The 23608-nt window shown below is 33.9% G+C and overlaps 3 protein-coding genes and 1 long non-coding RNA gene across 5 annotated transcripts in view; 2 read left to right on the top strand and 2 right to left on the bottom strand.

Moving 5' to 3' along the window:
- The window catches only part of LOC112010906 (putative disease resistance protein At1g50180), a 6821-nt gene extending 3064 nt beyond the window's left edge, over nucleotides 1–3757 (bottom strand). The window contains exon 1 of the mRNA XM_065781905.1: nucleotides 2282–3757. Within this exon, the coding sequence (XP_065637977.1) occupies nucleotides 2282–3752 (1471 nt within the window). The 5' untranslated portion in view covers nucleotides 3753–3757. The remainder of the gene's footprint in view (nucleotides 1–2281) is intronic.
- LOC111990301 (protein XAP5 CIRCADIAN TIMEKEEPER) lies at nucleotides 3473–22997 on the top strand. The gene is given in 12 exon segments (XM_065781904.1): nucleotides 3473–3490; nucleotides 7757–7864; nucleotides 19663–19727; nucleotides 19854–19966; nucleotides 20776–20856; nucleotides 20942–21031; nucleotides 21119–21180; nucleotides 21343–21474; nucleotides 21582–21635; nucleotides 22143–22208; nucleotides 22585–22659; nucleotides 22802–22997. Coding segments are annotated over 12 exon segments (915 nt in total). The 3' UTR covers nucleotides 22853–22997.
- LOC112010914 (uncharacterized) lies at nucleotides 11227–15874 on the top strand. 2 transcript variants are annotated; one of them, XM_065781896.1, is made up of 7 exons: nucleotides 11227–11479; nucleotides 11855–11932; nucleotides 12233–13923; nucleotides 14064–15008; nucleotides 15105–15251; nucleotides 15352–15432; nucleotides 15517–15874. In XM_065781896.1, exons 3-4 carry the CDS (start codon nucleotides 12235–12237, stop codon nucleotides 14217–14219), a joined length of 1845 nt encoding a protein of 614 aa, XP_065637968.1. In that variant the 5' UTR covers nucleotides 11227–11479; nucleotides 11855–11932; nucleotides 12233–12234; the 3' UTR covers nucleotides 14220–15008; nucleotides 15105–15251; nucleotides 15352–15432; nucleotides 15517–15874. The 2 variants fall into 2 exon arrangements, with proteins under 2 accessions (XP_065637968.1, XP_065637969.1); XM_065781897.1 differs by lacking the exon at nucleotides 11855–11932.
- On the bottom strand, nucleotides 16420–18293 carry LOC111990304 (uncharacterized). Its single transcript, XR_010632368.1, has 5 exons — nucleotides 18041–18293; nucleotides 17599–17676; nucleotides 17358–17452; nucleotides 16972–17033; nucleotides 16420–16806 (listed from the first exon to the last, which is right to left on the bottom strand). It is a non-coding gene; the product is annotated as an uncharacterized LOC111990304 (long non-coding RNA).
- Nucleotides 22998–23608: the final 611 nt, after the last annotated feature.

Here is a 23608-nt window from a genome sequence, read left to right as displayed (position 1 = left end):
AGACAGTTTGCCCCCCCCCCCCCCTCCCTTGTCCTGTCCCGTGTTGGTAAGGGATATAATTGTAAATTTTTCATACCCTAAATCCTTATTTTAAACAAACAAATCAATACTAGCGCAAATTTAAATGCATGGATATTAAGATATTTGTTTTTATTGTGATACTGTCTTGTTAAACACTTGGATAATATTATTCAACTCTTGTTAAAAATTAGTTTGATTTGATGAATAAATTTAGTTGTAATTTCAAATATATTTATATTAATGATACATGTTTTATTAAAAAGAGTTGTAATAGTTGTGGGATAAATTAACATGAAGTAGAATTTTACAGAGCAGAGCGGGGCCTTGCATGGGCCCTAAGGGGTGGGGATACGGTAAGTAAATTTTTTCCATCATGTGAGGCGAGACAAGAATGGGACAAGACAAAACCATGCAGGGTGGGAGTGAAGATCACATCCTTTGATCCCACCTCTCCTCATTGCCATCCCTATAGCCAACTATATTATTATTATGGTTCAACAACTGTATTAAATAAGAAAGGGAAGGGAATAATTATGAGGGTTGGGTTTGGGATATATATAATTCTCTAAAAAGCTCACATAAGGAAAGCTGATACTTTAGTGGTTAACATTTCAGTCTCCAAATAGGTAGGTTAAATGTTCCAGCCTCACTATATTGCCTTTTTTTTTTTTTTTTTACGGACTGAAATGGCTGTTTTTGGAGATCAAAAAATTGGCCTAACAGCCGGTCATGGGTAACCCGTCCAGATTGCATTTATTTATCTATTGTAGCTTAATTTGCACCTTCAGATACAATTCTCGGTTCCTTTTTGTTGTAGACTTGTAGTGATTGAATTATTAAATAAATAATTAAAAAAACTATTGTTAAAAGTACTTTTTGGACCATAATTTTGAATAAGATAAAATTTCATAACCAACATTTTCGGTGGCAGCTCCAATTTTTTTTTTTCAAGGTGGTCATTAAAAAAAAATTAATAAAAATAAAATTTGAATATATTAACATCACAAAATAAAAACATATGCAAATACATAAAGTTTTAAAATTTCATTTCACAAGTTTATATACTTTGAAATCATTGTGTGATATAATAATTTCAATATTAATGTTATCTGCAACATCTTTTTCAATGTACACAACTAAGCAATTATTAAACAACCAATCTCCTATTCAATTACCAACATATTGCCTAAATAAGTAATAAAAAAAAAATGCATTATCTTTTTGAAAAAATGTATCACATAAATCCAACAAATTCGGTTGAAGGCTAAAGTGAGCACTAACAAACTAGCTATTTGAAAAGTATGCATTTTTTTTATATAAAAAAAATAGCAATTTTAAAATATGCCATTTGAAAACACAATTTTAAAAATCATAATTAAATGTTTGACTTGGGTTTTTAGGCTAATTTGTTTGTTTGGGCTTTGAGAAGAGCTACATCCACAATATTTTTGCAACACTTTCATAACAAAGCCTAGGCAGTAAGTTTTTATTGGTTCTAATTTGAATTTACCACTAAAATTAATTTTCAATTCAACAATAACAACTTGCTACTTAGAATTTGTTATGAAAATGTTGTGAACATATCATTTCTCTCAATTTTTTTAGTTTAACATTCAATGGACCAAAATTTTGGAGAGGTTGAATTTTATTTTTAATGGACTCAATTGTTATTAAGGGTATTTAAGTTTTTTTTAGGGTGATTAAGTTTTTTTTTTTTTTCTAGGGTAGTCAAAAGACCTATATTAATTTAATTAAAAATCAAAAAATTTTAAGGTATATTAAAAAAAAAAAAAAATTCAGGGTGGTCACATGACCACCTTGATCTGGCGCCAGCCCTGACCATTTACGTATACTTCGTCCAAAGTTTTAGAGAAATATTTATCTATATATTTTATATTTTTATGTCATCAAATACTAGTTAACCATAGCAAAAGAAAATTGAGATAAGACTCTTTTTTTTTTCCTAGAGGCAATATTTGATTTAAATTTGAGGATTAAGTATCTGCTATCTACATTCACATGCAGCAAATAAAAATTAATATTAGATACATAGGTGCCCGCACATATCTATACAGACGCATATATTTATATATTAAAATTTATTAAACCTCTAATATCTTACAATTAAAAATTTATATCTAGATAAATTTATTATTTGCAAGTTATTATTTATTTTTACTTTTAAATTTTTTATTAATATATCATGTTTCATTCAAAATAATTAAGAAATAAAATAAAAGAAATATTCTTCAAATTAATTACCAAAGGAGAAAATTAGTTGTGATACCTTTTCTCCGAGAGATTACTATCTTCTCAAGCAATTCCCAACTCCTTGCCATATTTAGACATTGCAATTCACAAAGAAAAACTTCGGTATCTACATGTAAAGACACTTCTTTGTTACAAGATGTAAGCAATATCTTACTGCTAGTATTCTTCATGGGGAAGGCTTCACGTAGGATGTTCCAGGTCTCAATATCACAAATATCATCTAAAATTACCAAACACTTTTTCTCGCATAGAATTTCACGAAGTTTCTTGATGATATCTTCATCTTCCAACTTTTGAATTCCTTCTCTTTCCTTTTCATTAACCTTGATTAGAATTTCTTCCCAAACACGTCTTCTTTGACATTGTTGTGTGATATATGACCAAGTGCGGCAATCAAAGTGCTTCTTGACTTCAGGGTAGTTGTAAACCATCTTGGCAAGAGTGGTCTTCCCCAAACCACCCATGCCACATATGGAAGCAACTCTATTGCCTTCCCTATCTCTTAGCAAAAACTCTACCAATTTATTTAGATCATCGTCAAACCCAACAACGTCATGTTCAAGATGAGAAAATGTTTGCCTGTGTTCTCGTTCCCTCTCATTCGAAGAACTGGACCCATCTCCTTGTATTATAGATTCTTTTATGCCATAGTCTCGAAAATTCATTTTCAAATTAGTAATTTTCATCTTGATATTTTCAATCTCTGCCCCAACGTTGTATGCTGTAATTCCTTCACTCAAGATGTAAGCGCACCTTTTGACGACCTTTTGTATGCTTCCTCCTTTTCTGGATCCAACTTTGAGGGCATATGTCGCAATGACATCTTCGGCATCATAAGCAAGCTCTCTTGCATCAGCAACCCACTGTCTTACAGCCTCTGATTCATCCTGCCTCGCATCTGCATCCTTTAATAATCCTTGCAATTGTTTGAGCTCAGTTTGTAGCAGCTCAACTTGGGTCCTCACCCCACACAAGAAGTTCGCTTCCTGTATGAGCGAGTTGCCAAGCCTTACTGCCACACCGGATACAAGAGACTCGGCCATTTCTCTTTTATGAAATAAGGACAAGTGAGAGATGATCTGAAAGCAGCAGATGGCTGTGAATGATAAGATGGAGTAAATAAGAAAATTGTGGAGCTTATAAATTGAATGTTGAAAACAACTTGAAGAAAAAGCAGCAGATGGCTGTGAAGGATAAGGTGAAGGAACCAAGGAAATTGTGGAGCTTATAAATTGAATATTGAAAACAACTTGAAGAAAAAGCAGCAGATGGTTGTGATGGGGACGGAAGGAATAAAGGAAATTTCCTTGTGCTTGTTGGAACGAAAAGTCAGAACAATTCTCGCTTGAGCATCTCCCTACAAATTGTTTTCTAAACTTTACTCCTCTTTCACCTTTTTTACATTTCTTGTCTTGTTTGTTTAATGGTTGTGATACCTTACTTGGATGCTCCATTGTCATTGATATCTCTTTTCTTTTGCGTGTCTATGATGAAGAATAAATTCAAGAATTATCTTATTTTGCAATCTTTCTCATTTATCACACTTTTTTTTTTTTTAACTTTCCTTTTATTTGTGGTTTTAATCTTTGTATTTCACATTCAAATTTTTAATTTTAAGTTGATGAGTTATTTATCATTTGAATTCACAATTTCAACATATAATTCGAAAAAATTAATTCTAATTATTCTTCCTTCTCATTTTATTGTTAATTCTTAACTTGGGTTAAGAATATTTATGCCTCGTTCTTTGGCCTCCTGCTCATTTATGCGGAAAATTCAGTAGTACTGGAATCAAAGTAGCAGTAAGAGTTAGGGCTTTTTTCTGTTAGAAAAACTTTATATTTTTAGATAATGTGCTGATCTTAGTTTCAACTAAATTTTCTAAATTTTAGAGTACTTTCTCAAAAAAAAAAAAAAAAAAAAAAAAGAAAAAAGAAAAGAAACTAAGTTTTAGAGTAATAACTGAAAGAGAATATTTGTTTCATTGAATATTAGTGCTGTCCATAGCCCATATTGATCTTTTATTAATATTGTGCTTCAAGTTTTACTGTAGAATATGATAACAGTGACCTATTTTCCATTCAAACCAAACTTCTACATTCGAATAAAAGGGATTGTCATCGAAAATTTATCTATATCCTAACAATTAGGTGAGGAAGGAATGCCGAACCAAAACTACTGCAGTAGGTTTCGGTGTTTGGGATGTGAGAAACAAAATCAAAAAGAAAGAGAGAAGAAGACAGTGGTTTGGGATGAGAGAAACAAGATCAAGAAGGAAAAGAGAAGAAGAAATACCTGTTGAAAAACCATGATTGCCCGGTAGCATCTCACGGAGAAAAAGCATTAAAAAATTGGAGAGGGAAACGGCACTTGACATCTCATGGAGAAAGAGCGTTAAAAAATTAGAGAGGGAAACGGCACTTAGCATCTCATGGAGAAAGAGCATTAAAAAATTAGAGAGGGAAACGGCACTTGGCATCTCATGGAGAAAGAGCAGCACTTGGCATCTCATGAAGAAAGAGCATTAAAAAACTTAGAGAGGGAAGGAAACGGCACTTATAGCATCTCATGGAGAAAGAGCATTAAAAAATTGGAGAGGGAAACGGCACTTATAGCATCTCATGGAGAAAGAGCATTAAAAAATTGGAGAGGGAAACGGCACTGGAGAAAAAGAAAAGAATTAGAGAGAGAGAAAATTAGGGAAGGGGGTGGTTGAAGAAAAGAAATGAATAAACTGTGGTATTTATAGCAGGCTAATAGGGTTTTAAAAATTTAAATAACAAAAAATCGTAGCATATAACTAAGCTACCAATTCATTAATGATATATATCATATATATATATATATATCGGTTTGGTTCGGTTGGTTTTAGTGTCAAAATATCCAGCACACCACCAAACCGAAAACCAAAAAATTTGAAAGTTGAAAACCAAAACGAACCAAAATGAGAGAAAACCAACTGAAACTCGAAATTTCGGTTGGTCAGTTATTCTTACACCCCTACTAACAATTACATTTTGTGCTCTCATTTTTAATATGTGGGGTGATTTGACTTTAATTTCTCACTAGTATGTAATCCCGTGCTACCGCACGAGACTGGTTAATTGTAATAATGCTATTGGCCAATTTTTTTGTTTTTGTTTTGTTTTTGTTTTTTTGGGTTTATCACATGGATGATAGAATTAAATCGAATAATGAAAAATATATATTGCATTTTATTATTTAAGTAATGCTATTGGTTTTTTCTTTTTTGGTTTATCATACATAGGATAGCATTAGATAAAACAATGAATAAAAAAAAAAGAATATTGCATTTTATTATTTAAGTGATGCTACAATGAAGAAAAAAAAGAATATTGCATTTTATTATTTAAAATATATAAAGGGACATTAAAAAATAAAAACTGATCATTAAGTTTGGAATCTTCTTGGAGGCGCCAATGAAGCGCTAATGTATGAGAGTGTAAAGTAAGGAAGAGTGGGATTGAACATTGTGTTTGAACCCGGCCTTACTCTGAAAAATCCGTAAGGAGGAAGAGAGGGTAGTGTGTGGATTTAGTTGGTAGAGGTTGAGAGAGGAGGAGACATGGGATGATGATATAGAATTAAGAGGAGATGATGTTTTACTTTTATAGTCTTTCTTGTTGGACTCCTTAGTTCTGGTTGTGGGATTAGAAGAGTTTCAGACTTTATTGAGATCACCCATAAAAGTGTGCAGGTGAGATGTTCTTGCTTAAACCAATGAGTATTATCATTATAGTTTTCTTGGCTTCCGTGTTAAATGTTAATGCACCATTTATTTGAGCACAAAAATTAGAAAATTTAGATAAAATACATAACACAAAATTGGAGTCCAATTTATAATCTCCATAAAAGTACACAGGTAAGAAGTTTTTGCTTAAGCTAATGAGCATTATCATTGTGGTTTTCTTGGCTTCCGTGTTAAATGTTAATGCAACATTTATTTGAGCACAAAAATTAGAAAATTTAGATAAGATGCATGATACAAAATTGGAGTCAAATTATAATCTAATTAGATTTTTTTTGAGTTTTGGTTAGGACAAGTGGCGCAAAATTGAGAATCTAATTGAAATCTAATTGGATTTTCTTTCTGCTTTACCTATTATTATATATATAGATTATTAGGTGAACAGGAACACAAAGACATCAACACTAATCAATTCATTTTTTTTTCTTTGCATAAACAACTAATCCATTCACATAGAATATATATATATATATATATATTTTTACGCTTATAGATTTAGTAGTAATTTTCATGGTTAATTCTCTAGTGTTCATCAAATTGCAATAGCATGGAATAGAATTAAACTCATTGTTGAGGACCAAATTGTGACAAGAAAGTTCATTCCATGAAAAGCAAAAGAAAAATCATGGGTCTTAACAAAAGAAGGTCCATCTCGTGAAGTTAAGAAGGATCATGGAGTCCCAAAGGCCCAAAAAGAAGGAAAAAGAAAGAAAGAAAATATATTTTAATAAGAGAACCCAGACTTAGGCTAGGAAGCAAATCCTTAGAGAGAAAACTTGAAAATCCTGAGAAAGACGCAAACAACTTAGAAAATCCTTTGTTTTACCATATATAATTTTTACTTCAAATGCAGTTATAAATTAAAATTTTTGACATGATTATATGTATCACTGGAATTTAATTTTTTTTAATATATGATCATTTGAAGCTTGTGCTCATAAATTCAGGACCTTGTGCTCATAAATTTATATAATCATCGACATGACACGAGACATTGTGAAACCACAATTGTTGAAAAATTAGGACACTAGGGATTCAACAATATGGCTAAATTTATTTCCAGTTTTCAAAAAAAAAAAAAAAAAATTTATACGTAGTAATTTTTGTTGAATGAAAGGATCGAGTACATGGGGAGTATACTTAATGAATAACATGGCCAAAAATGATATGTTCCTGAAGCTAATATCTGTTTGAATAACATTCTAAAAACTTGGAGTTTCAAGTGTGAAATAGTTCGTTCACACCCCTCAAAAATTTGAAATAAATAATAACTATCAAAATCTTTAAAAACACATTTAAAATCATTTTTTTTTTTCCTTCCAACATAATGAGGATGTGCTTGCAGAATGTGTCTTGTTGTGTCTAACCCGTCGGGGGTTTTGAAGTGTATGTGCTTCCTATAATAAATTATCACTTAAGTTGTAGGTCTAATATTTCCTCTCAAACTCCCCTAAAATCCAACATGTGGGATCTTTATGGCAGATTGTAGACAAAGTTTGAAACCAAACCACCTTTAAGGTACGGTGGAGACAACATTTGAACTTAGGCCATATGTTTTGATACTATGATAAATAATCACTTATACCAAAACTTTAAGTAGTTTGAAAATGATGAATTTAATAATTTAATCATTATTGTAACAAAATTGTTCTTTTGATTTTTTTTTTTTTTTGTTTTTGTTTTGGTTATTGTAAGCTAATATCTTCTTTTTTTTTTTCTTTTGAATGGGTGTATCAAATTCTTGAAACTGCGTTTAAGAAGGAAACCGTGGGTTTGGTTACAAGAGAGGAGTATGTTGAGAAGGTATTGTGATATACGAATTAAGATCCTTTAGGGTTATTAGGGTAACTCCTCCCTATTGTTCTTAAAATTTGCCCATCCATTTTGAAATGAGTGAATTGAATTTTGCCACATCATCGATAATCTAAATAGATGCCAAAATGATGATAGTCAACATTTGTTTAAATGTTGATGATGTGGAAAAATTTAATCTACTGATTTCTAAATAGATGGATAGGATTTTAAGGAAAATCATATTGGAGTTACTCTAACAACTCTATAGGATCCTAATCGTTGTGATACACATACAAGAGTAGTTTTTGTTTATCTATACTATTATTTAAGAGGCTTCCTCTGTTTGGACCGAATTTTTTTTTGTTCCAAAATACCTCTTGTAGAGAGGGAAAATTCCCAACTTATTACAAGTTGACACATCATACTACAAAGTCCACAATATACAACCAATTACAAAGCTCCACATATTGTTGCTAGGTTTTGCTATCACTATTCAGAAACCAACAAAAATTTATCAAGTGTCATGCAAAAACCTATCACACATCAGCACATGTAAGCGATGACATAAGCAGCCTCGCACATGTAAGCGATGACATAATCAGCCTTGCACGTGTAAGCGATGACATAAGCAGACTAATCAGGCTGTGACATGTGTCCCCAATCAAACTCCGCCACGTGTCGCTCACCCACCTCCAAACTCCTATAAATAGAAGCCTTCCTAAGGCATTTAAGGGGACACCAAGTCATCTGGAGCATAAGCAACATCAGAGAAGACCAAAGAGACCAAGACACAGAGAAGAGATCTTGAGTTCAGAAGTCCAGAAACTCTTCTAGAATCAAGCTCTAAAGCCTCCAGGAACTTCAAGAACTTCAACTTCGAATACAAAGAACATTTGAAGAGAAATCATCCAAATTATCTTCCTAGATCTCAAAGTTCACTAGAATCAAGCTCAAAAGCCTCCAGAAACCTTAACAAACCAAAATCAGTGAAGCTCTAAGGATTCAAGACTCCAAAGCCCCGAAAAACTTCCACCACAAACTTTCAAATAAGAAGAACATTCGAAGAAGAATCATCCAAATCATATTCCTAGATCTCAAAGTTCACTGGAATCAAGCTTAAAAGCCTCCAGAAACATCGACAAATCATAAATCAGTGAAGTTCTACGGATTCAAGCCTCTAAAGCCTCGAAGAACTTCCACCATAAACCCTCAAAAAGGAAGAACACACGAAGAACACAAAGAACATGAAGAAACACAAAGAACATGAAGAAACACAAAGAACGTGAAGAGCAAAGAATTTCAAACAAGCTCATAGCTAGAGATTCATTGTTATTCCGTTTCAAAGGTCTTTGATCCATTCCTCAACCAAATTGAAGTATATTTGGTGTTTAAATCAAGATCACATTACCACAACTCCAATCAACAAATCTTTCAAGGAGATCAAATCAGAGGATCACTCTTTTGTAATCACAGAGAATTGTACCACACATTCATCAATACAAATTCGCATTTGTGAAACTATTTTACTTGTTTGACTCATTTCGAACTGAGAAATTTAGTCGTCCACACCTCTATTTCCTTAGGTTCAAGTAGAGACAAAATTAAAGGATAATTTTGTAAAACTATGTCTTTTGACTCTTGCAAAAACATTGCTTATAAAATAGGACCACTTCCTCTTTCTTTTCAAATTCAAATTGAATTTCAAATTTTTTTTCTTTTTTACAATTTCAAACAAAAAAAAAATCCTAAATTTTAGGATTTTAGAATCCTATGCTATGATAGCTACTAACTAGCACGGTTTTGAGTTTTTCTCCTAAAAGTTAGCTTATCATTTAGAAATAGTTTTCTCCATGACTTTATAATTTTATCTTTAAAGATAACTTCCCCCAAATATCATCTTTCTTTAAAATACATATCATTTAAAGTCCATCTATTACTTTTTCTTTTCTTTATTTTTTTTCAAATTGTTGCAAATCCGTATAATCTCTATATCTCTTCTCTATCTCTTCTTGCCGTTTTCTCCATGACTTTATAATTTTATCTTTAAAGATAACTTCCCCCAAATATCATTTTTCTTTTTCAAATACGTATCATTTAAAGTCCATTTATTACTTTTTTTTCTTTTTCTTTTTTCAAATTGTTTTAAATCCATATAATCTCTATATCTCTTCTCTATCTCTTCTTCTCAATATATCTTATCTTTGTATATTAAGAGAATTTAGAAAGTTAGTTACCCTTTAACTATAATGTCTAAAATACCCCTAAAATTTACTAAGCACTACTCTAAACAAAAAATAACTAAGTGTATGAAAGTAATTTGAACTACATATATTTAAGAAACATTTAATTTAAACTCAAATGCAAATATCTAACACTTGAAGTCCACTCCCCACATTCTCAAAAAAAGAAAAAGAAAAAAAAAAGAATTCCACTCCCCACGTTTTACTCCTAAAAAACCTCTTTAACTTCTTAAGAAAAACTGTTATTAACTTCTTTTATATATTTGGATTTTTATTCCCAACTAATCACAAAAGTTAGCCAACAGAGCAATAGGCCAAACTCCGCAAATGGGTGTTCTCCTTCACTCAGGATCTTCATTAGAGAGGAAACTTTATTCTTAACAGTTATACTTTGGAAACCAGGGACAGCTGCGAACTCAGTACAGTACTACTTGGGCACTTATCTTTTATCAGAAGTCAAAGAAACTAGAGCAGCTGCGTGAATCACACGAGTCCAAAGTCCAGGTAGCTGTATAGCTGAAGCAGAGATCAACGACAAGTAGTTTAGGTATAAAAGCTACATCTAGTATAGTATTAGTTAGTGGACGTGACTTACACGTGACTGACTTAATTGTACACCTCTGTTAGAGCATCTCCAATAGAGTACGCATAGCCAAAATATAGAGAATATATGCTTCTGTTCATGCCCCAACCGATTCTCTATACTCAAATTTTTTTTTTGGGCTCATGAATAGTAGCCCATAAGACTTGATGGGCTATTGTTCATTCTTTAAATGCTTTTTTCCTATTATAATAATTAGGTGTTGAATAAAAAAATATTAGAAGATGTGTAGTTGTTAAAAAAAGGCAAAACCACAATATTGGTCCCTCAAGTTTACTCTGTGTGCGCAATTAGTCCCTCAAGTTTCAACTGAGCACAATTGGTCCCTCAAGTTTATAAAATGAGTTGTATTAGTCCTTTTACTAACTGCCGTTAGTAATGTTACTTACGTGGCTAACGGACTAATGACTTGTCATTTTTTTAAATGACATGGCATTTTTTATATTAAAAAATTACAATTCCTAATTTCCACCAAAGATTTTAGTAACCCGGTTGAAATCAAATTTTAAATTATAAACTGGATACAAATTAAACCCAATTACCATCTAATTTTGGTTTCACTTTTACACAAACGCACGACGACGCCAAGGAGAGAAAGGGGAAGGAGAGATTGACGCTAGCCTGTCGTGACGCCGCCTCCTTTTGACTGGCCGCCGGAGGAGACCCAAGCCCTAGCCATCGCCGGCGACAGCCCAAGCCCTAGTCCCCGCCGGCGATAGCCCCTGACCTGCGTCCCTGCTTCTCTCGCACAACCACTGACCCGCCTCCCTCCTCCCATCTCAGGTATTGCACTTTTTCCTATGGTATCTCTCCTCAATTTAGTTCCGAGTAAGATTTAGATCCAAAGTTTTTGGGATAATTTGCATCATAGTTTGGCGACCATAAGTTTCGGACTTGGTGAATTTAACAACAGCAACGTTGTTAGCGCTCCAATAGATTTAGATAGATTAAAGTCAAAACAAATGCTCAAGGATTTTTTATTTTTTTACTAAGTTTTACTACTGGTCGTCATAGTCCTCTTATGTTTCTTTTCTTTTAGTAATTGTTTATTTCATTTTAAATTTTTTATGTTATTTATTTTTTATTATTTTTTTATCTTGGTTTGGGTGCGTGAGGCCTGTTCCTTATGTTATCTCTGGCGCTATTTCTTTGATTCAGGAATTGAATGAACCTGTGCTTTCATTCCAAAAGTCTTCAGCTGAAAGTTTTCGAAGGCCTCAGACACTGCTCCCACCTGTATGTAACATTTGCATATAATTCATGGTCATAAATAAATATCCTAACCATATTGTGGTGGACCCTTTGTGTCTTTTAGTGAGTTAGTGATACACAAGGAGAAGGACCACATATTGTTTATTGTTTAAATTCTGTTACGTTCATGAACAGTATTAGATATAATTCCTTGCTTGTCAAATAATTCAGCCATTTGTCAAATAGTTCATTCTTTAAATTGTATAATAACTTTTTTAAAAAAAATAATAATTCAGCCCTTTACAATGTCACTTTTTAACAGTAAATTCTTTGCTCTTTTTGTAGGGATGGACGACTTTGACTTCACAATCGCTCTTTACTATTGGGGGAAGATTAGGAATAATCCATATAGATATGAAGGAGGGGAGGTAAAGATATACGAAGACAATAATTCCGATGAAATGTCACTTGTTGAAATATGGAATAAGGCCAAAAATTTTGGGTATAGTGAAAATGATGTATTTATGTACAGAGTGCCTACTATGCCATTTGCAGGTGGTTTAAAACCTTTGGAGAATGATGTTGATGTAATGAACATGGTGAAGTGTATTAAAGGTTATAATGAAGTGGAAGTGTATGTTATGTTCTTAGATGATTATGAGAATGCTATTGATAATGGGGGAGATGGGGGAGGTGGTGATAATGAGGATAATTTTAATGAGGGAGATAAAGTAGATGGGGCTGTTAGTGAAGAGGATAGTGCTCATAGGGTTCATTTTGGATGTAGTGAAAGTGATGACGATGATATGTTTGCACAGTATATTAGTAGTGATGAAATAGCCTCCAAAGTAAAAGGCTTACCTGATAAAACTTTGTGTCTTAGAAAAGAAAAGCAGGTGAAACTCAAAGAGGTGAGAAAGGGAAAGGCTAGTGCATGTGGGGTTAGTCCTAGTAGGGTTGATGGTAGTGGGGTTGATCCTAATGGTGTTGGTCAGAGCGAGGCAGGTGCAAGTGGTGTTGGTCCTACTAGGATTGATGCAAGAGGTGTTGATCCTACATGGGTTGATGCAAGTGGGGTTAATCCTAGTGCAAGTGCGCTTGTTGCATTTGGAGCTGATAGGGATGAAGAGAAGTGGGAGTCAGAGACGTCTGCAAGTCTGGTTAGTTCATCTGATGATGAAACTAGGCATAGATATCCTCAATACCATCCACCAGAATCCTTCTCTGAGGTGCACTTTGAACTTGAGATGCAATTTGCCACCAAAAAGGATGTCATGGATGCTATCAAACTCTACTCTATTTTCAAAGGGGTTTCAATAAAGTTTAAAAAGAATGACAAATTAAGGGTAAGAGTAAAATGCACAGATAGATGTCCTTTTGAGTTGTACTGTGGAAGGATGAAAGATGAAGATACTTGGATAGTGAAGAAATTGAATCCAGAACATAATTGTGGGAGGCGATTGAGGAATAGATTTGCATCTTCAAATTGGCTTGGGAAGTATCTGGTGGATGATGTGAGGAATGACCCAAATGTGAAGATGTCCGTTATTAAAGACCGAGTTGTAAATAAGTTTAAGGTTCATATTAGTAGGTATCAAGCATCTAGAGCAAAAGGTAGGGCTAAAGAATTAGTGCATGGAACTTTTACAGAACAATATGCTCAGTTGGGGGATTACTGTGAAGAATTGTTGAGAAGCAACCCTGGGTCTACTACACTAATCTCTACCAATAGACCTCAACCACACTTGCAACCAAAATTTGAGAGATTATATGTATGTTTGGATGCTTGTAAGAGAGGGTTTTTAGCTGCTTGTAGGCCTTTTATTGGTGTTGATGGATGTCATTTGAAGGGTGAGTATCCAGGACAGATCTTGACAGCAGTTGGCAAGGATGGCAATAATGGTGTTTACCCAATTGCATTTGCCGTGGTTGAGGCAGAAACAAAGGACTCGTGGACATGGTTCATGCAAAGGTTGCTAGATGATATTGGAAGTTTAAGGGATGAAGGGTGGACCTTCATGTCTGACCAACAAAAGGTTATTATTATTATTTTTTTTTTTAACTTTCATTTTATTTTATTCTTTAAATTTGGGTGATGGACCTTCCTATAAATTCACATCAAATTAATTATATTCTAATACATCCAATAATTTTGTATTTTATGTCTTCATTGTAGGGATTAACACAAATGTTTGATGAGCTCATGCCAGGTGTGGACCATCGATTTTGTGTTCGACATCTATATAATAACTTTAGTAAGGATCATAAAGGTAAGCTACTAAAGGATCGCATGTGGCCAGCTGCTAGGGCCACTAACATGTCTGAGTTTTAGTTTGAAATGGGGAAGATCAAGAAATTAAACATAAAGGCATGGGAATGGTTGGTAGGAAAGGAACCTAGGTTTTGGACAAGAGCGGCTTTTAGAAGGTATCCTAGGTGTGATGCACTAACTAACAATGGATGTGAAAATTTTAATTCTCAAATATTGGAGTTTAGGGATAAACCAATAATCACTATGTTGGAGGAGATTAGATTGCATCTGATGGCTTATTATATTAAGAAGAAGGAGAAAATTGCAAGGTATCATGGACCTATATGTCCTAGAATCCAGAACAAGTTAGAGATTGAAAAAATTAATAGTACAAATTGGGTTCCAGTTTGGTGTGGGGATAGTAATGAATCAAAGTTTAAAGTATCAAAATTGCCTGACAAGTATGTAGTTGACATAAAGCAGCGTACATGCTCATGTGGATCATGGGACCTAACTGGGATTCCTTGTGCACATTCTATAGCTGCATTGGGATATATGAGTCACACGATTGAAGATTATGTGCATCATTGCTATAGTATGGAGTCCTTAACCCAGACTTATGGGTCATGTATATACCCTATTAATGGTCCCAAATTGTGGCCACAAAGTAATAGAGAGACCATACTCCCTCCTAAAAAAGTAAGACAAGGGGGTAGACCTAAAAAGAAGAGGAAGAAGGAACTTGGTGAGCTAAACAATCCATATAAGATGAAGAGGAGAATTGGCCATGTTAAATGTAGCCAATGTGGAACAATAGGCCATAACAAGAGGAGGTGCAATCCCGCTACTCAGGCTAGCAAACAACTACGAGTAAGGCTTGTAATAGTTAGTTTTCTTTTTCTTTTTCTTTTTCTTTTTTTCCCCTTGTTGATAATGCACTACTAAGTTGTGATGTACCATTTATAGATGAGAGAGCCAAATGTAACAACACACTGTTTGGAAAACCAAGAATGTGGGACATCTTCAAGCCATGTAGAACCTACTAATGGGGCAGCACCTCCATCACAACCAAGCCATGGAGCATATGCAAGCCAGCACAGTCAAAAAATACCTGTGAGTGATTGCAAGTACATATTTATATTTGTTAGTCTCATATGAACAAATCACAGATTTATAGTTAATGTACTAAAATAAAGCTATAATGCATTTTCAGGTTAGGAAAAGAAATGTCACAACACAAAGTCAGCCAACACCCCAATGTGAAGGAGTACATCGAAGTCAACCAGCATCTTAGGTTTTTATTATTACATTTATTTGTCACAAAAAAAAATTGCCTATGTTGTTTCTTTATGGTAAATATCATTGTGCACTTTATCAGGTTGGACCTAACGAAGTTACAAGAAGTTACAGTTTTGGAATATCAATAGAGACAATGGCTACTGCAAGTGAGACATCCAGAAGAATTACAAAATTTTATAAGAATGCACAACTGCAAAAGTGAACAGTGAATAACATTTGTTGTGGTTAAATCTACTGAAGTGAAGGTGCTTGTGAAGATAAATGTGTATTTTGAAGTGGACGGAACACTTAGATATTTTTTTGTTATTATTTGAAATAGTTCAAAGATTACACTACTATTTGGAACAATTTGAAGTATAAGTTATTTAATGTTACTATTTTGAACATGTTAATCAGTGCAATTTAATATGATGTTTATTAGAAACCTTGCCAAATTATGCAATTGGCTAGTCTTTCATTTAAAATTGATCAATTGTTTAGAGATATTGTTATGCCCTGGAATGGTTTAATTTGCAAGGCTCTTGTATGGAAGAGCACAATGAAATGAGCAAAGGGGGGGGGGGGTGGAGGGGGGTAGCAAAGAAAAGGTTAAAAAAAGTTGATAAGCCATGGATTCTGCATTTATAGGTAGGAGAAGTCCGTGAGTTGCTTTTTCAAGTACTTGAAAATGAAGAAGATGTCATAATGAAACATGGAGCACCATCACAAACTATCAACGTTTAGCTTCACAAGGGATGCACTCATCAAAGTTTTGCTTAGATCCTGCTGGTTCCATGCCAGTATCATGTCAGCTTTTTGATGCTGTAGTTAGCATGTGTGTCCCAGTAATAGTTAGTGACAGAAATATAGAATTGCCTTTTGAAAATGTCATGGACTATAGAAAAATTGCAATATTTGTAGATTCCACCTCTGTTGTAAGCAGGGATTTTTAGTTACAATGCTGAAAAATGTCACCATAGAAAGGATTCTTGAATACCAGAGAAAGCTGAAACTAGTAATTTTTCGTTGTAATAAGGGTACTAAAACTTTTTAGCATCTCTAATTTTCCATAAAAAGTGAGTGAAATTACAAATATTAGGCAATCCATTTACACGTCACTTTTGAGTTCAGAGATACATATATAAAAACAAATGAAATTATATAATAATCCATGTCTCTAGTTAAAAATCTTCTACCTTATATGAAAATTTTCCAGTCTCTTAACTACACAAAAGCTAATACATATCAAAAACACATATAGATTTCTAAAATAGAATACCAAACTTCAAATTCTTTCAAAGCTTTTGATACCCAGGAAACACCTCCCTTTGGTCTTTATTGATACTTCCACTTTAGTTACGGTTTTTACACTTCTCCATGGCCCTTGGAGCTGCAATCAAAGCATATTTCTTAGATCATTTTGAATGTACATTTTCACCACAGAGACAAAAATCGACAATTACGCTGACATGAATGTACATTTTCCATGATGTTCAATCACACTATATATTAAACTGACAAATTATCACACTGAATATATTATGATAACACATACCTAGCCCAATTGCCTCTGAGCCCTTCATGATCCTTAGCCTCCTACAGAAGTCGGTGAACAATCTGTGACAACAATCAACAAAACAATAAGGGAATATATTCACGGTTGAAAATGACAAATCTTTAATAATCCAAAGTAAGATATCATATCAGAACATCTAGATCAAGTTAGCAATATCTAAATAAAAGTAGAGAATTCAATGCCAAACTTGTGTTAACATTCAAAACTGGTAACATTTGGATAATCATACACAAATAACAAATTTACAGTTTTTAACACAAATAACAAATTTAAAGGCACTGCTTTTAAATATTAATCCTTCTTGAAGCTGAATTGGTTTGACTAATAATTCATGAACAATTTTTTTTAAGAGGACATAATATTACTTGCACATTGTGAGAATTAACAGCTTGACTTTTTCAGGATTATGACAGTGATGAGGTATTCTCAATCCAAGATGATCGCATCAGCCTCTTGCTGCCTGCATTTTACCAAGATATGATAGTGAGGGTGTACTTTAAGAAGCCTGAACTGGTTTATGGAAAATAAAGACATTGGTTTTGCTAAGTCATTTATATGGTTAGGATATTTCTTTATGACCATGAATTATATGCAAATGTTACATACAGGTGGAAGCAGTGTCTGAGGCCTTCGAAAACTTTCAGCTGAAGACTAATGGAATGAAAGCACAGGTTCATTCAACTCCTAAATCAAAGAAACAGCGCCAGAGATAACATAAGGAACAGGCCTCACGCGGCCAAAACAAGATCAAAATAAATAACATAAAAAATTTAAAAATGAAATAAACACTTACTAAAAGAAAAGAAACATAAGAGGACTATGACGACCAGTAGTAAAACTTAGTAAAAAAAAAAAAAATCCTTGAGAATTTGTTTTGACTTTAATCTATCTAAATCTATTGGAGCACTAACAACGTTGCTGTTGTTAAATTCACCAAGTCCGAATCTTATGGTCGCCAAACTATGATGCAAATTATCCCAAAAACTTTGGATCTAAATCTTACACGGACCTAAATTGGGGTGAGATACCATAGGAAAAAGTGCAATACCTGAGACGGGAGGAGGGAGGCGGGTCAGTGTTGTGCGAGAGAAGCAAGGACGCAGGTCAGGGGCTATCGCCGACTGGGACTAGGGCTTGGGCTGTCGCCGGCGATGGTTAGGGCTTGGGTCTCCTCCGGTGGCCAGTCAAAGGGAGGCGGCGTCGCAGCAGGCTAGCATCAATCTCTCCTTCCCCTTTCTCTCCTTGGCGCAGTCGTGCGTTTGTGTGAAAGTGAAACCAAAATTAGATGGTAAATGGGTTTAATTTGTAACCGGGTTATAATTTAAAATTTGATTTCAACCGGGTTACTAAATTCTTAGGTGGAAATTAATAATTGTAATTTTTTAATATAAAAATGCCATATCATTTAAAAAAATGGCAAGTCATTAGTCCGTTAGCCACATAATTAACATCACTAACGGCAGTTAGTAAAAGGACTAATACAACTCATTTTATAAACTTGAGGGACCAATTGTGCTCAGTTGAAACTTGAGGGACTAATTGTGCACACAGGGTAAACTTGAGGGACCAATATTGTGGTTTTGCCTTAAAAAAAAATAATAATAATATTTAAATGAGATAGAGAATGGGATAGAAAATCTGTTGGAAAGTGTATATGAAAAAGTTTGTAGATAAAGGTAAAAGTCACTATTCATTCTCCAAATAGTACAAAATTTTGATGAATTTGCTGGAGATGCTCTTAGTTAGTTCTGAAGTTTGTTAGATTAGATAAGTTAGTTTTGGCTTGGTTTAGTTGCTTAGTGATGCTATATAAATACCTGTAATTATCTTTGTTTTACCCAGATCAATGAAATCATTTTCTTAGTAAATTACATATCTTTTCCATAATTGAGTCAATGAAGATTGAATATCAAAACCTACTTACTTACCGTTTTGGTTGTTGTGTGATTTGTTTAGCCACTTATTGGTTTTGCTGAATGAGCATATGTGGCCATGTGGGTTACTTTGCCCAACTTGAACCATTATATATATATATATATATATAAATATTTATCTCATTATCTGACCAAATGCTTAATAGTAGTTTAATTTCAGAATGACGATTTTCATATGCAGGTTTTTCCCCCCCGTTTTTTAAATAAATCTGGGTGTTTATGTGTTTATTTATTTTTGTTCATTATTTTACTTATTATTTACATCTAGAATTTTAGTTTTATGAAAAACTAAGATAATTTTAATTTAGAGTTGTTGTATTTTTTAATCACAAAAATACATAGATGTGTGATGAAATTTACATACTTAAAAATTAATTCACCAATATCATTTCAATGCTATTTTAGTGTTCTTTTATGATCATATTAATTGATTTTAGTAATTAATTTTTAGTGTTGACAAGTTTAAATTTTAAATATCTATTAATTGTGTTAATTGAAATCAATAAAAGAGAGAAAAAAAAAAAAAAAAAAAAAGGAAAGAATTTTAAGTATATAAATTGCATAACAGCACCGTGGATCGGCGTTGTTGAAATTGGCCATGTAAGTGGTAGTAACTAGTAACGCGCACATTGGTTTGGCCCTCGGTCTGTATCGTTCGTGGCGCACATTGGTTTGGTCACTGTAGACCTCGGGTTGATGAATGCGATTGAGGAGGAGATGTGTACTTTTATTGTAGAGAATTAATATTCGGACCAAAATTGAAGAGGAAGAGAAGGAGAAGCTTCAGAAACAGCAGCAAGAGTGAGTTTGAATCTTTATGGCTTTTGTGTTAAATTTGTGAAAGTTTGTGTATTTTTTACTAGGGCCCTTTTGTGTTTGCATGTTGTGTGATATTTAGTTTTTTGGTGGTGTTCCTTATTGTTACAGGGAGGAGGAGCTTCAATTAAAAAAGCGTAAACAGAGGAAGATAAATGGGAATTCTCGGTTATCGTTTACTGATGATATCGAGAATGGTAGTGAAGAGGAGGAGGATGAGAATGGTAATATTCGTTTACTTTAAAACTGAAGTATTATTGTTCTTTGATTACGAGAAATTGCTACCCATAATTATAAAATTTTACTTATCATCTTTATGCCACTATATTATGCTTAAATCTTGATAATCATTCTTGTGAAGTTGTGCTGCATTATATTCCCTGGGTTTGTTCTGAATTAAAATTTTTTTTTTTTTTTAAATTGATAGTTTACTGAAGCAGAGTACTTCTCTTCTATTTGACCATGCTGAAGTTTAGGTGCCAGTAGTCTTTCTTCATAGCAAGTTTAGGTGCTCATTGATTTATATTCAATTTCGTGGGATTCATGAGGAATTCACTTGTTGAATGAGGTTGATGGGGATGGGCCTACCTTATTTACAAAAATCATGAAAATCTCTAATTAATTAGATGGTTTACTTGTTGCCTATTCACATTGTTTCATTTGTTAAAAAGAGATCTAGAGAACCACTGATACATAGTCAAGTCTGAATCTGCTTGTGATCACTCAGCAGTGAATTGTTCCTTGATGAAGCGTATGCATCAAATCTGTTAGAGTTTATATCCTGGGGAACACAACATATCTAGAAATTCTGAATAAGCATGTAAAAAGTTTTCTATTTTTAAACTCTTGATTGTTGTCATGAACGTTGTTGACTTTCAATTTGAATTCAGATCCTCAATATTGAAGTTATATCTAAGAGATGTTTGAATGTATTTTCCTTTTGAGAATTAGAACTTGGATGGATGCTAAGCGTTAGGAATTTTATTTCTGGTTCTCTTTATTTCCTATAATTTTACTTTGATTCTTTTTGCAGAAACTTCACAATCAAAGAAATTTCGACATGGCAAATATGGTAAAGATCCAACAGTGGAGACTAGCTTTCTGCCTGACAGGTGTGGTATCTCTCTTTCCTCCTTCCCTCTTGCTCTCTCTCTCCCTCTGTGGTTTTGGTACTAACGTGTGATCTTAGAGGTGATGAGGATACGCTTTCGGTGAGAGGGAGGCAGAGGAACAAGCTGAACGTGAAAGGCTGCAGAGACAGTGGTTTCTTGAGCAGGAGCAGATTCGAAGTAATTATGTGTTCTGATACCTGATAAAATTAATGTGAATGCATGAAAACTAAGTTCCTACTGAATCAAGCTTTTTGTGTATTTCAGATGAGCCTCTTCAAATTACTTACAGCTACTGGGATGGAGCTGGGCATAGGCGGGTGCTTCAGGTGAGTAGTGGTTACCTGAACTGCATACTATTAAAACTGCTTGTAGGTTTCTCTTTCTCAAATTTTTTAGGTGATTGATGTTCGTGTAACGTAAAGAAAAAAAAAAGAAATAAGAGAGAGATCATAATATTCTTCTTCCTGTCCTGTTTTCTAATCATTTAGGTACGGAAGGGGGATACCATAGGAGAGTTCCTTCGGGCTGTACAGCAGCAACTTGCACCTGAGTTTCAAGAAATTAGGACAACCTCAGTGGAGAATTTGCTTTATGTGAAAGAAGATCTTATCTTTCCCCATGTAAGATACTATTGAAAACAAGAATTTAGTTATGGTTGTGATATTCTGCTGCTGAACATGTACTAACTAATTCGATTCCTCTTGTTTCCATGATTTTGTAATTGCAGCAGCATAGTTTCTATGAGCTAATCGTAAACAAGGCTAGGGGCAAAAGTGGACCAGTATCAATTTTTCAAATTTACTCCTCTTTTAATTTGTTGTGTGTTCTTATTTCCTGTTTTGGTTTTTGGAATTAAAAGTGGGTTTGGGGGGGAGGGGCTTGTGTTCGCACATGCTATCTTGCTGGTTTTTTTACCCACGTTTCAACTAGTAACTAAATTAACCGAGGAGAAAAATAAGAGATGAGTATTTTGTATTTTGTTTGAGTATCTTGCAAATATAATTTTACTCGCTTATGCCTTATTTTGGGTTTTATAGTGGGTTTCAGCTTGCAACACTTGGTTTGTGTTAGATTCATACTTTCATGACAACCTAACAAGTGAAAAGTTATGGTGTTGTGTGCTTTTGGAAGTCTTACATTCTTGTTTTCTAAGATTTAAGGAAAATAACTAAAACAAGCGGCTGTGGGCTTTTTTAAACAATTCTCTCTCTCTCTCTCGTTGCAGGGTTTATAGTTTGTATTTGATTGGGGTGACTTATTTATCATTTTTTGGGGGTGTTTTGTGCAGCTTTGCCACTTTGATGTGCATGAGGACGTGCGAACAATTGCTGATGCAACAATAGAAAAGGATGAGGTACATTTCATTCCTGCCTTATCATTATCTATCTCCTATATTTTGTAAATTTAACATTGCCAGAATTGAATATTGAAACACATGCACAACCAAGCCTAAAATATGGCTTCGATGATGTTAACATGGTGGATAGGGCCATTCAGGAAATTCCCAATGCTATGTGTGTGTGGGCCCTGACAGTATAGTATCGGGTGAAAGGTCATGGGTTCTAATCTCTTGGGGTGAGTAAAGTTATAAAGCAAAATAAGGAAAAAAAGAAGGGGCAGGGAGGCATGTAAGGTTGGAGCATCTATGTTGAATCTTCCCTATTATGTGTAATTAAAATTTCTTGCATCTCTTTGTGTCAATTCACTAATATTCTTGAACCTTCTGACAGTCTCATGCTGGGAAAGTTGTCGAGAGGCACTGGTATGAAAAGAACAAGCATATTTTCCCTGCTTCAAGATGGGAGGTGTGTTTTTCTCTGAGTCATAAATTTTAGATTTGACCTATCACTGCATGTATGGCACCCTCGTCTGGGAGTGCAATGGACAAGTGGCATGATGCTCCTTAGATCTTTTCTAATCACTTATTTTTTATCTTTGTTTTGGCAGATATATGACCCAACGAGAAAATGGGAGCGTTATACCATCCATGGGGATTGATTATTTGTCAAAGACGCTACCGGATCAAGAACTTTATGATATGTTTCGAGAGCAGTAGAACCTTATTTTATAATCAGTTGTTTGGGCTCAATTCTTGAATTGTTATGACTTACCTACCAGTTAAGAATGGGAGTTTTAGTTCCTTAACTCTTTTAAGTAATTCGTAGATCATGGAAAATGCTTGAAATAGATTGTAGAGACCGTTATTAGTTATTATCTTCTCCCACTCTTTTATTTTGTGCTTATACAGATATGCTAAACCAACATCTGCCTGCCTTCTTTTCCTGTTGTCAAGCTGATCTCATGGTAATATTAGGTTGGCAGTTTAAAATATGCCTAAATTGTAGATGAATCATAAGTTAGTATGGTTAAATTTATCAAATATCTTTGGAGATTGCCAAATTCTGCAAGTTTTACTATTCGGGAAAGAAGGAATTTATGTTATAGAAACATATAGACAGTACTGGTATGGTCAGACTAATATTGTTTGTGGAAGGATGCTATTCGAAATATTCATAATTGAAGGTTTTGAAATGGTTTTCTTAAAAGGAATTCAATCACTTTACCGTTCAAGAGAAGCTCTTGCCCAAGAAATTGTTGTGGATGACTTATTTTTGGCTTTATTAAGAAATGAATTGCACTAAACATTTTGTGATATTTAAGCATATATAATAAATAAGAGCAGCTCATGATTAATTTTGAACTCAGTGCACCACATTAGTCCCCTAGCTGGGATGACCCCCAACTCTGGGCACC

The sequence above is a fragment of the Quercus suber genome, unplaced genomic scaffold, assembly GCF_002906115.3.
Source record: "Quercus suber isolate HL8 unplaced genomic scaffold, Cork oak 2.0 scaffold_282, whole genome shotgun sequence".
Lineage (NCBI taxonomy): Eukaryota > Viridiplantae > Streptophyta > Magnoliopsida > Fagales > Fagaceae > Quercus > Quercus suber.
This window is presented reverse-complemented; position numbering and strand designations above follow the sequence as displayed.

Coding starts and splice junctions, on each gene's coding strand:
- LOC112010914 (XM_065781897.1), top strand. CDS start 12,235: ATGGACGACTTTGACTTCACAATCGCTCTTTACTATTGGGGGAAGATT. Junction 13,924..14,063: donor TCATGTCTGACCAACAAAAG/GTTATTATTATT, acceptor TCTTCATTGTAG/GGATTAACACAAATGTTTGA.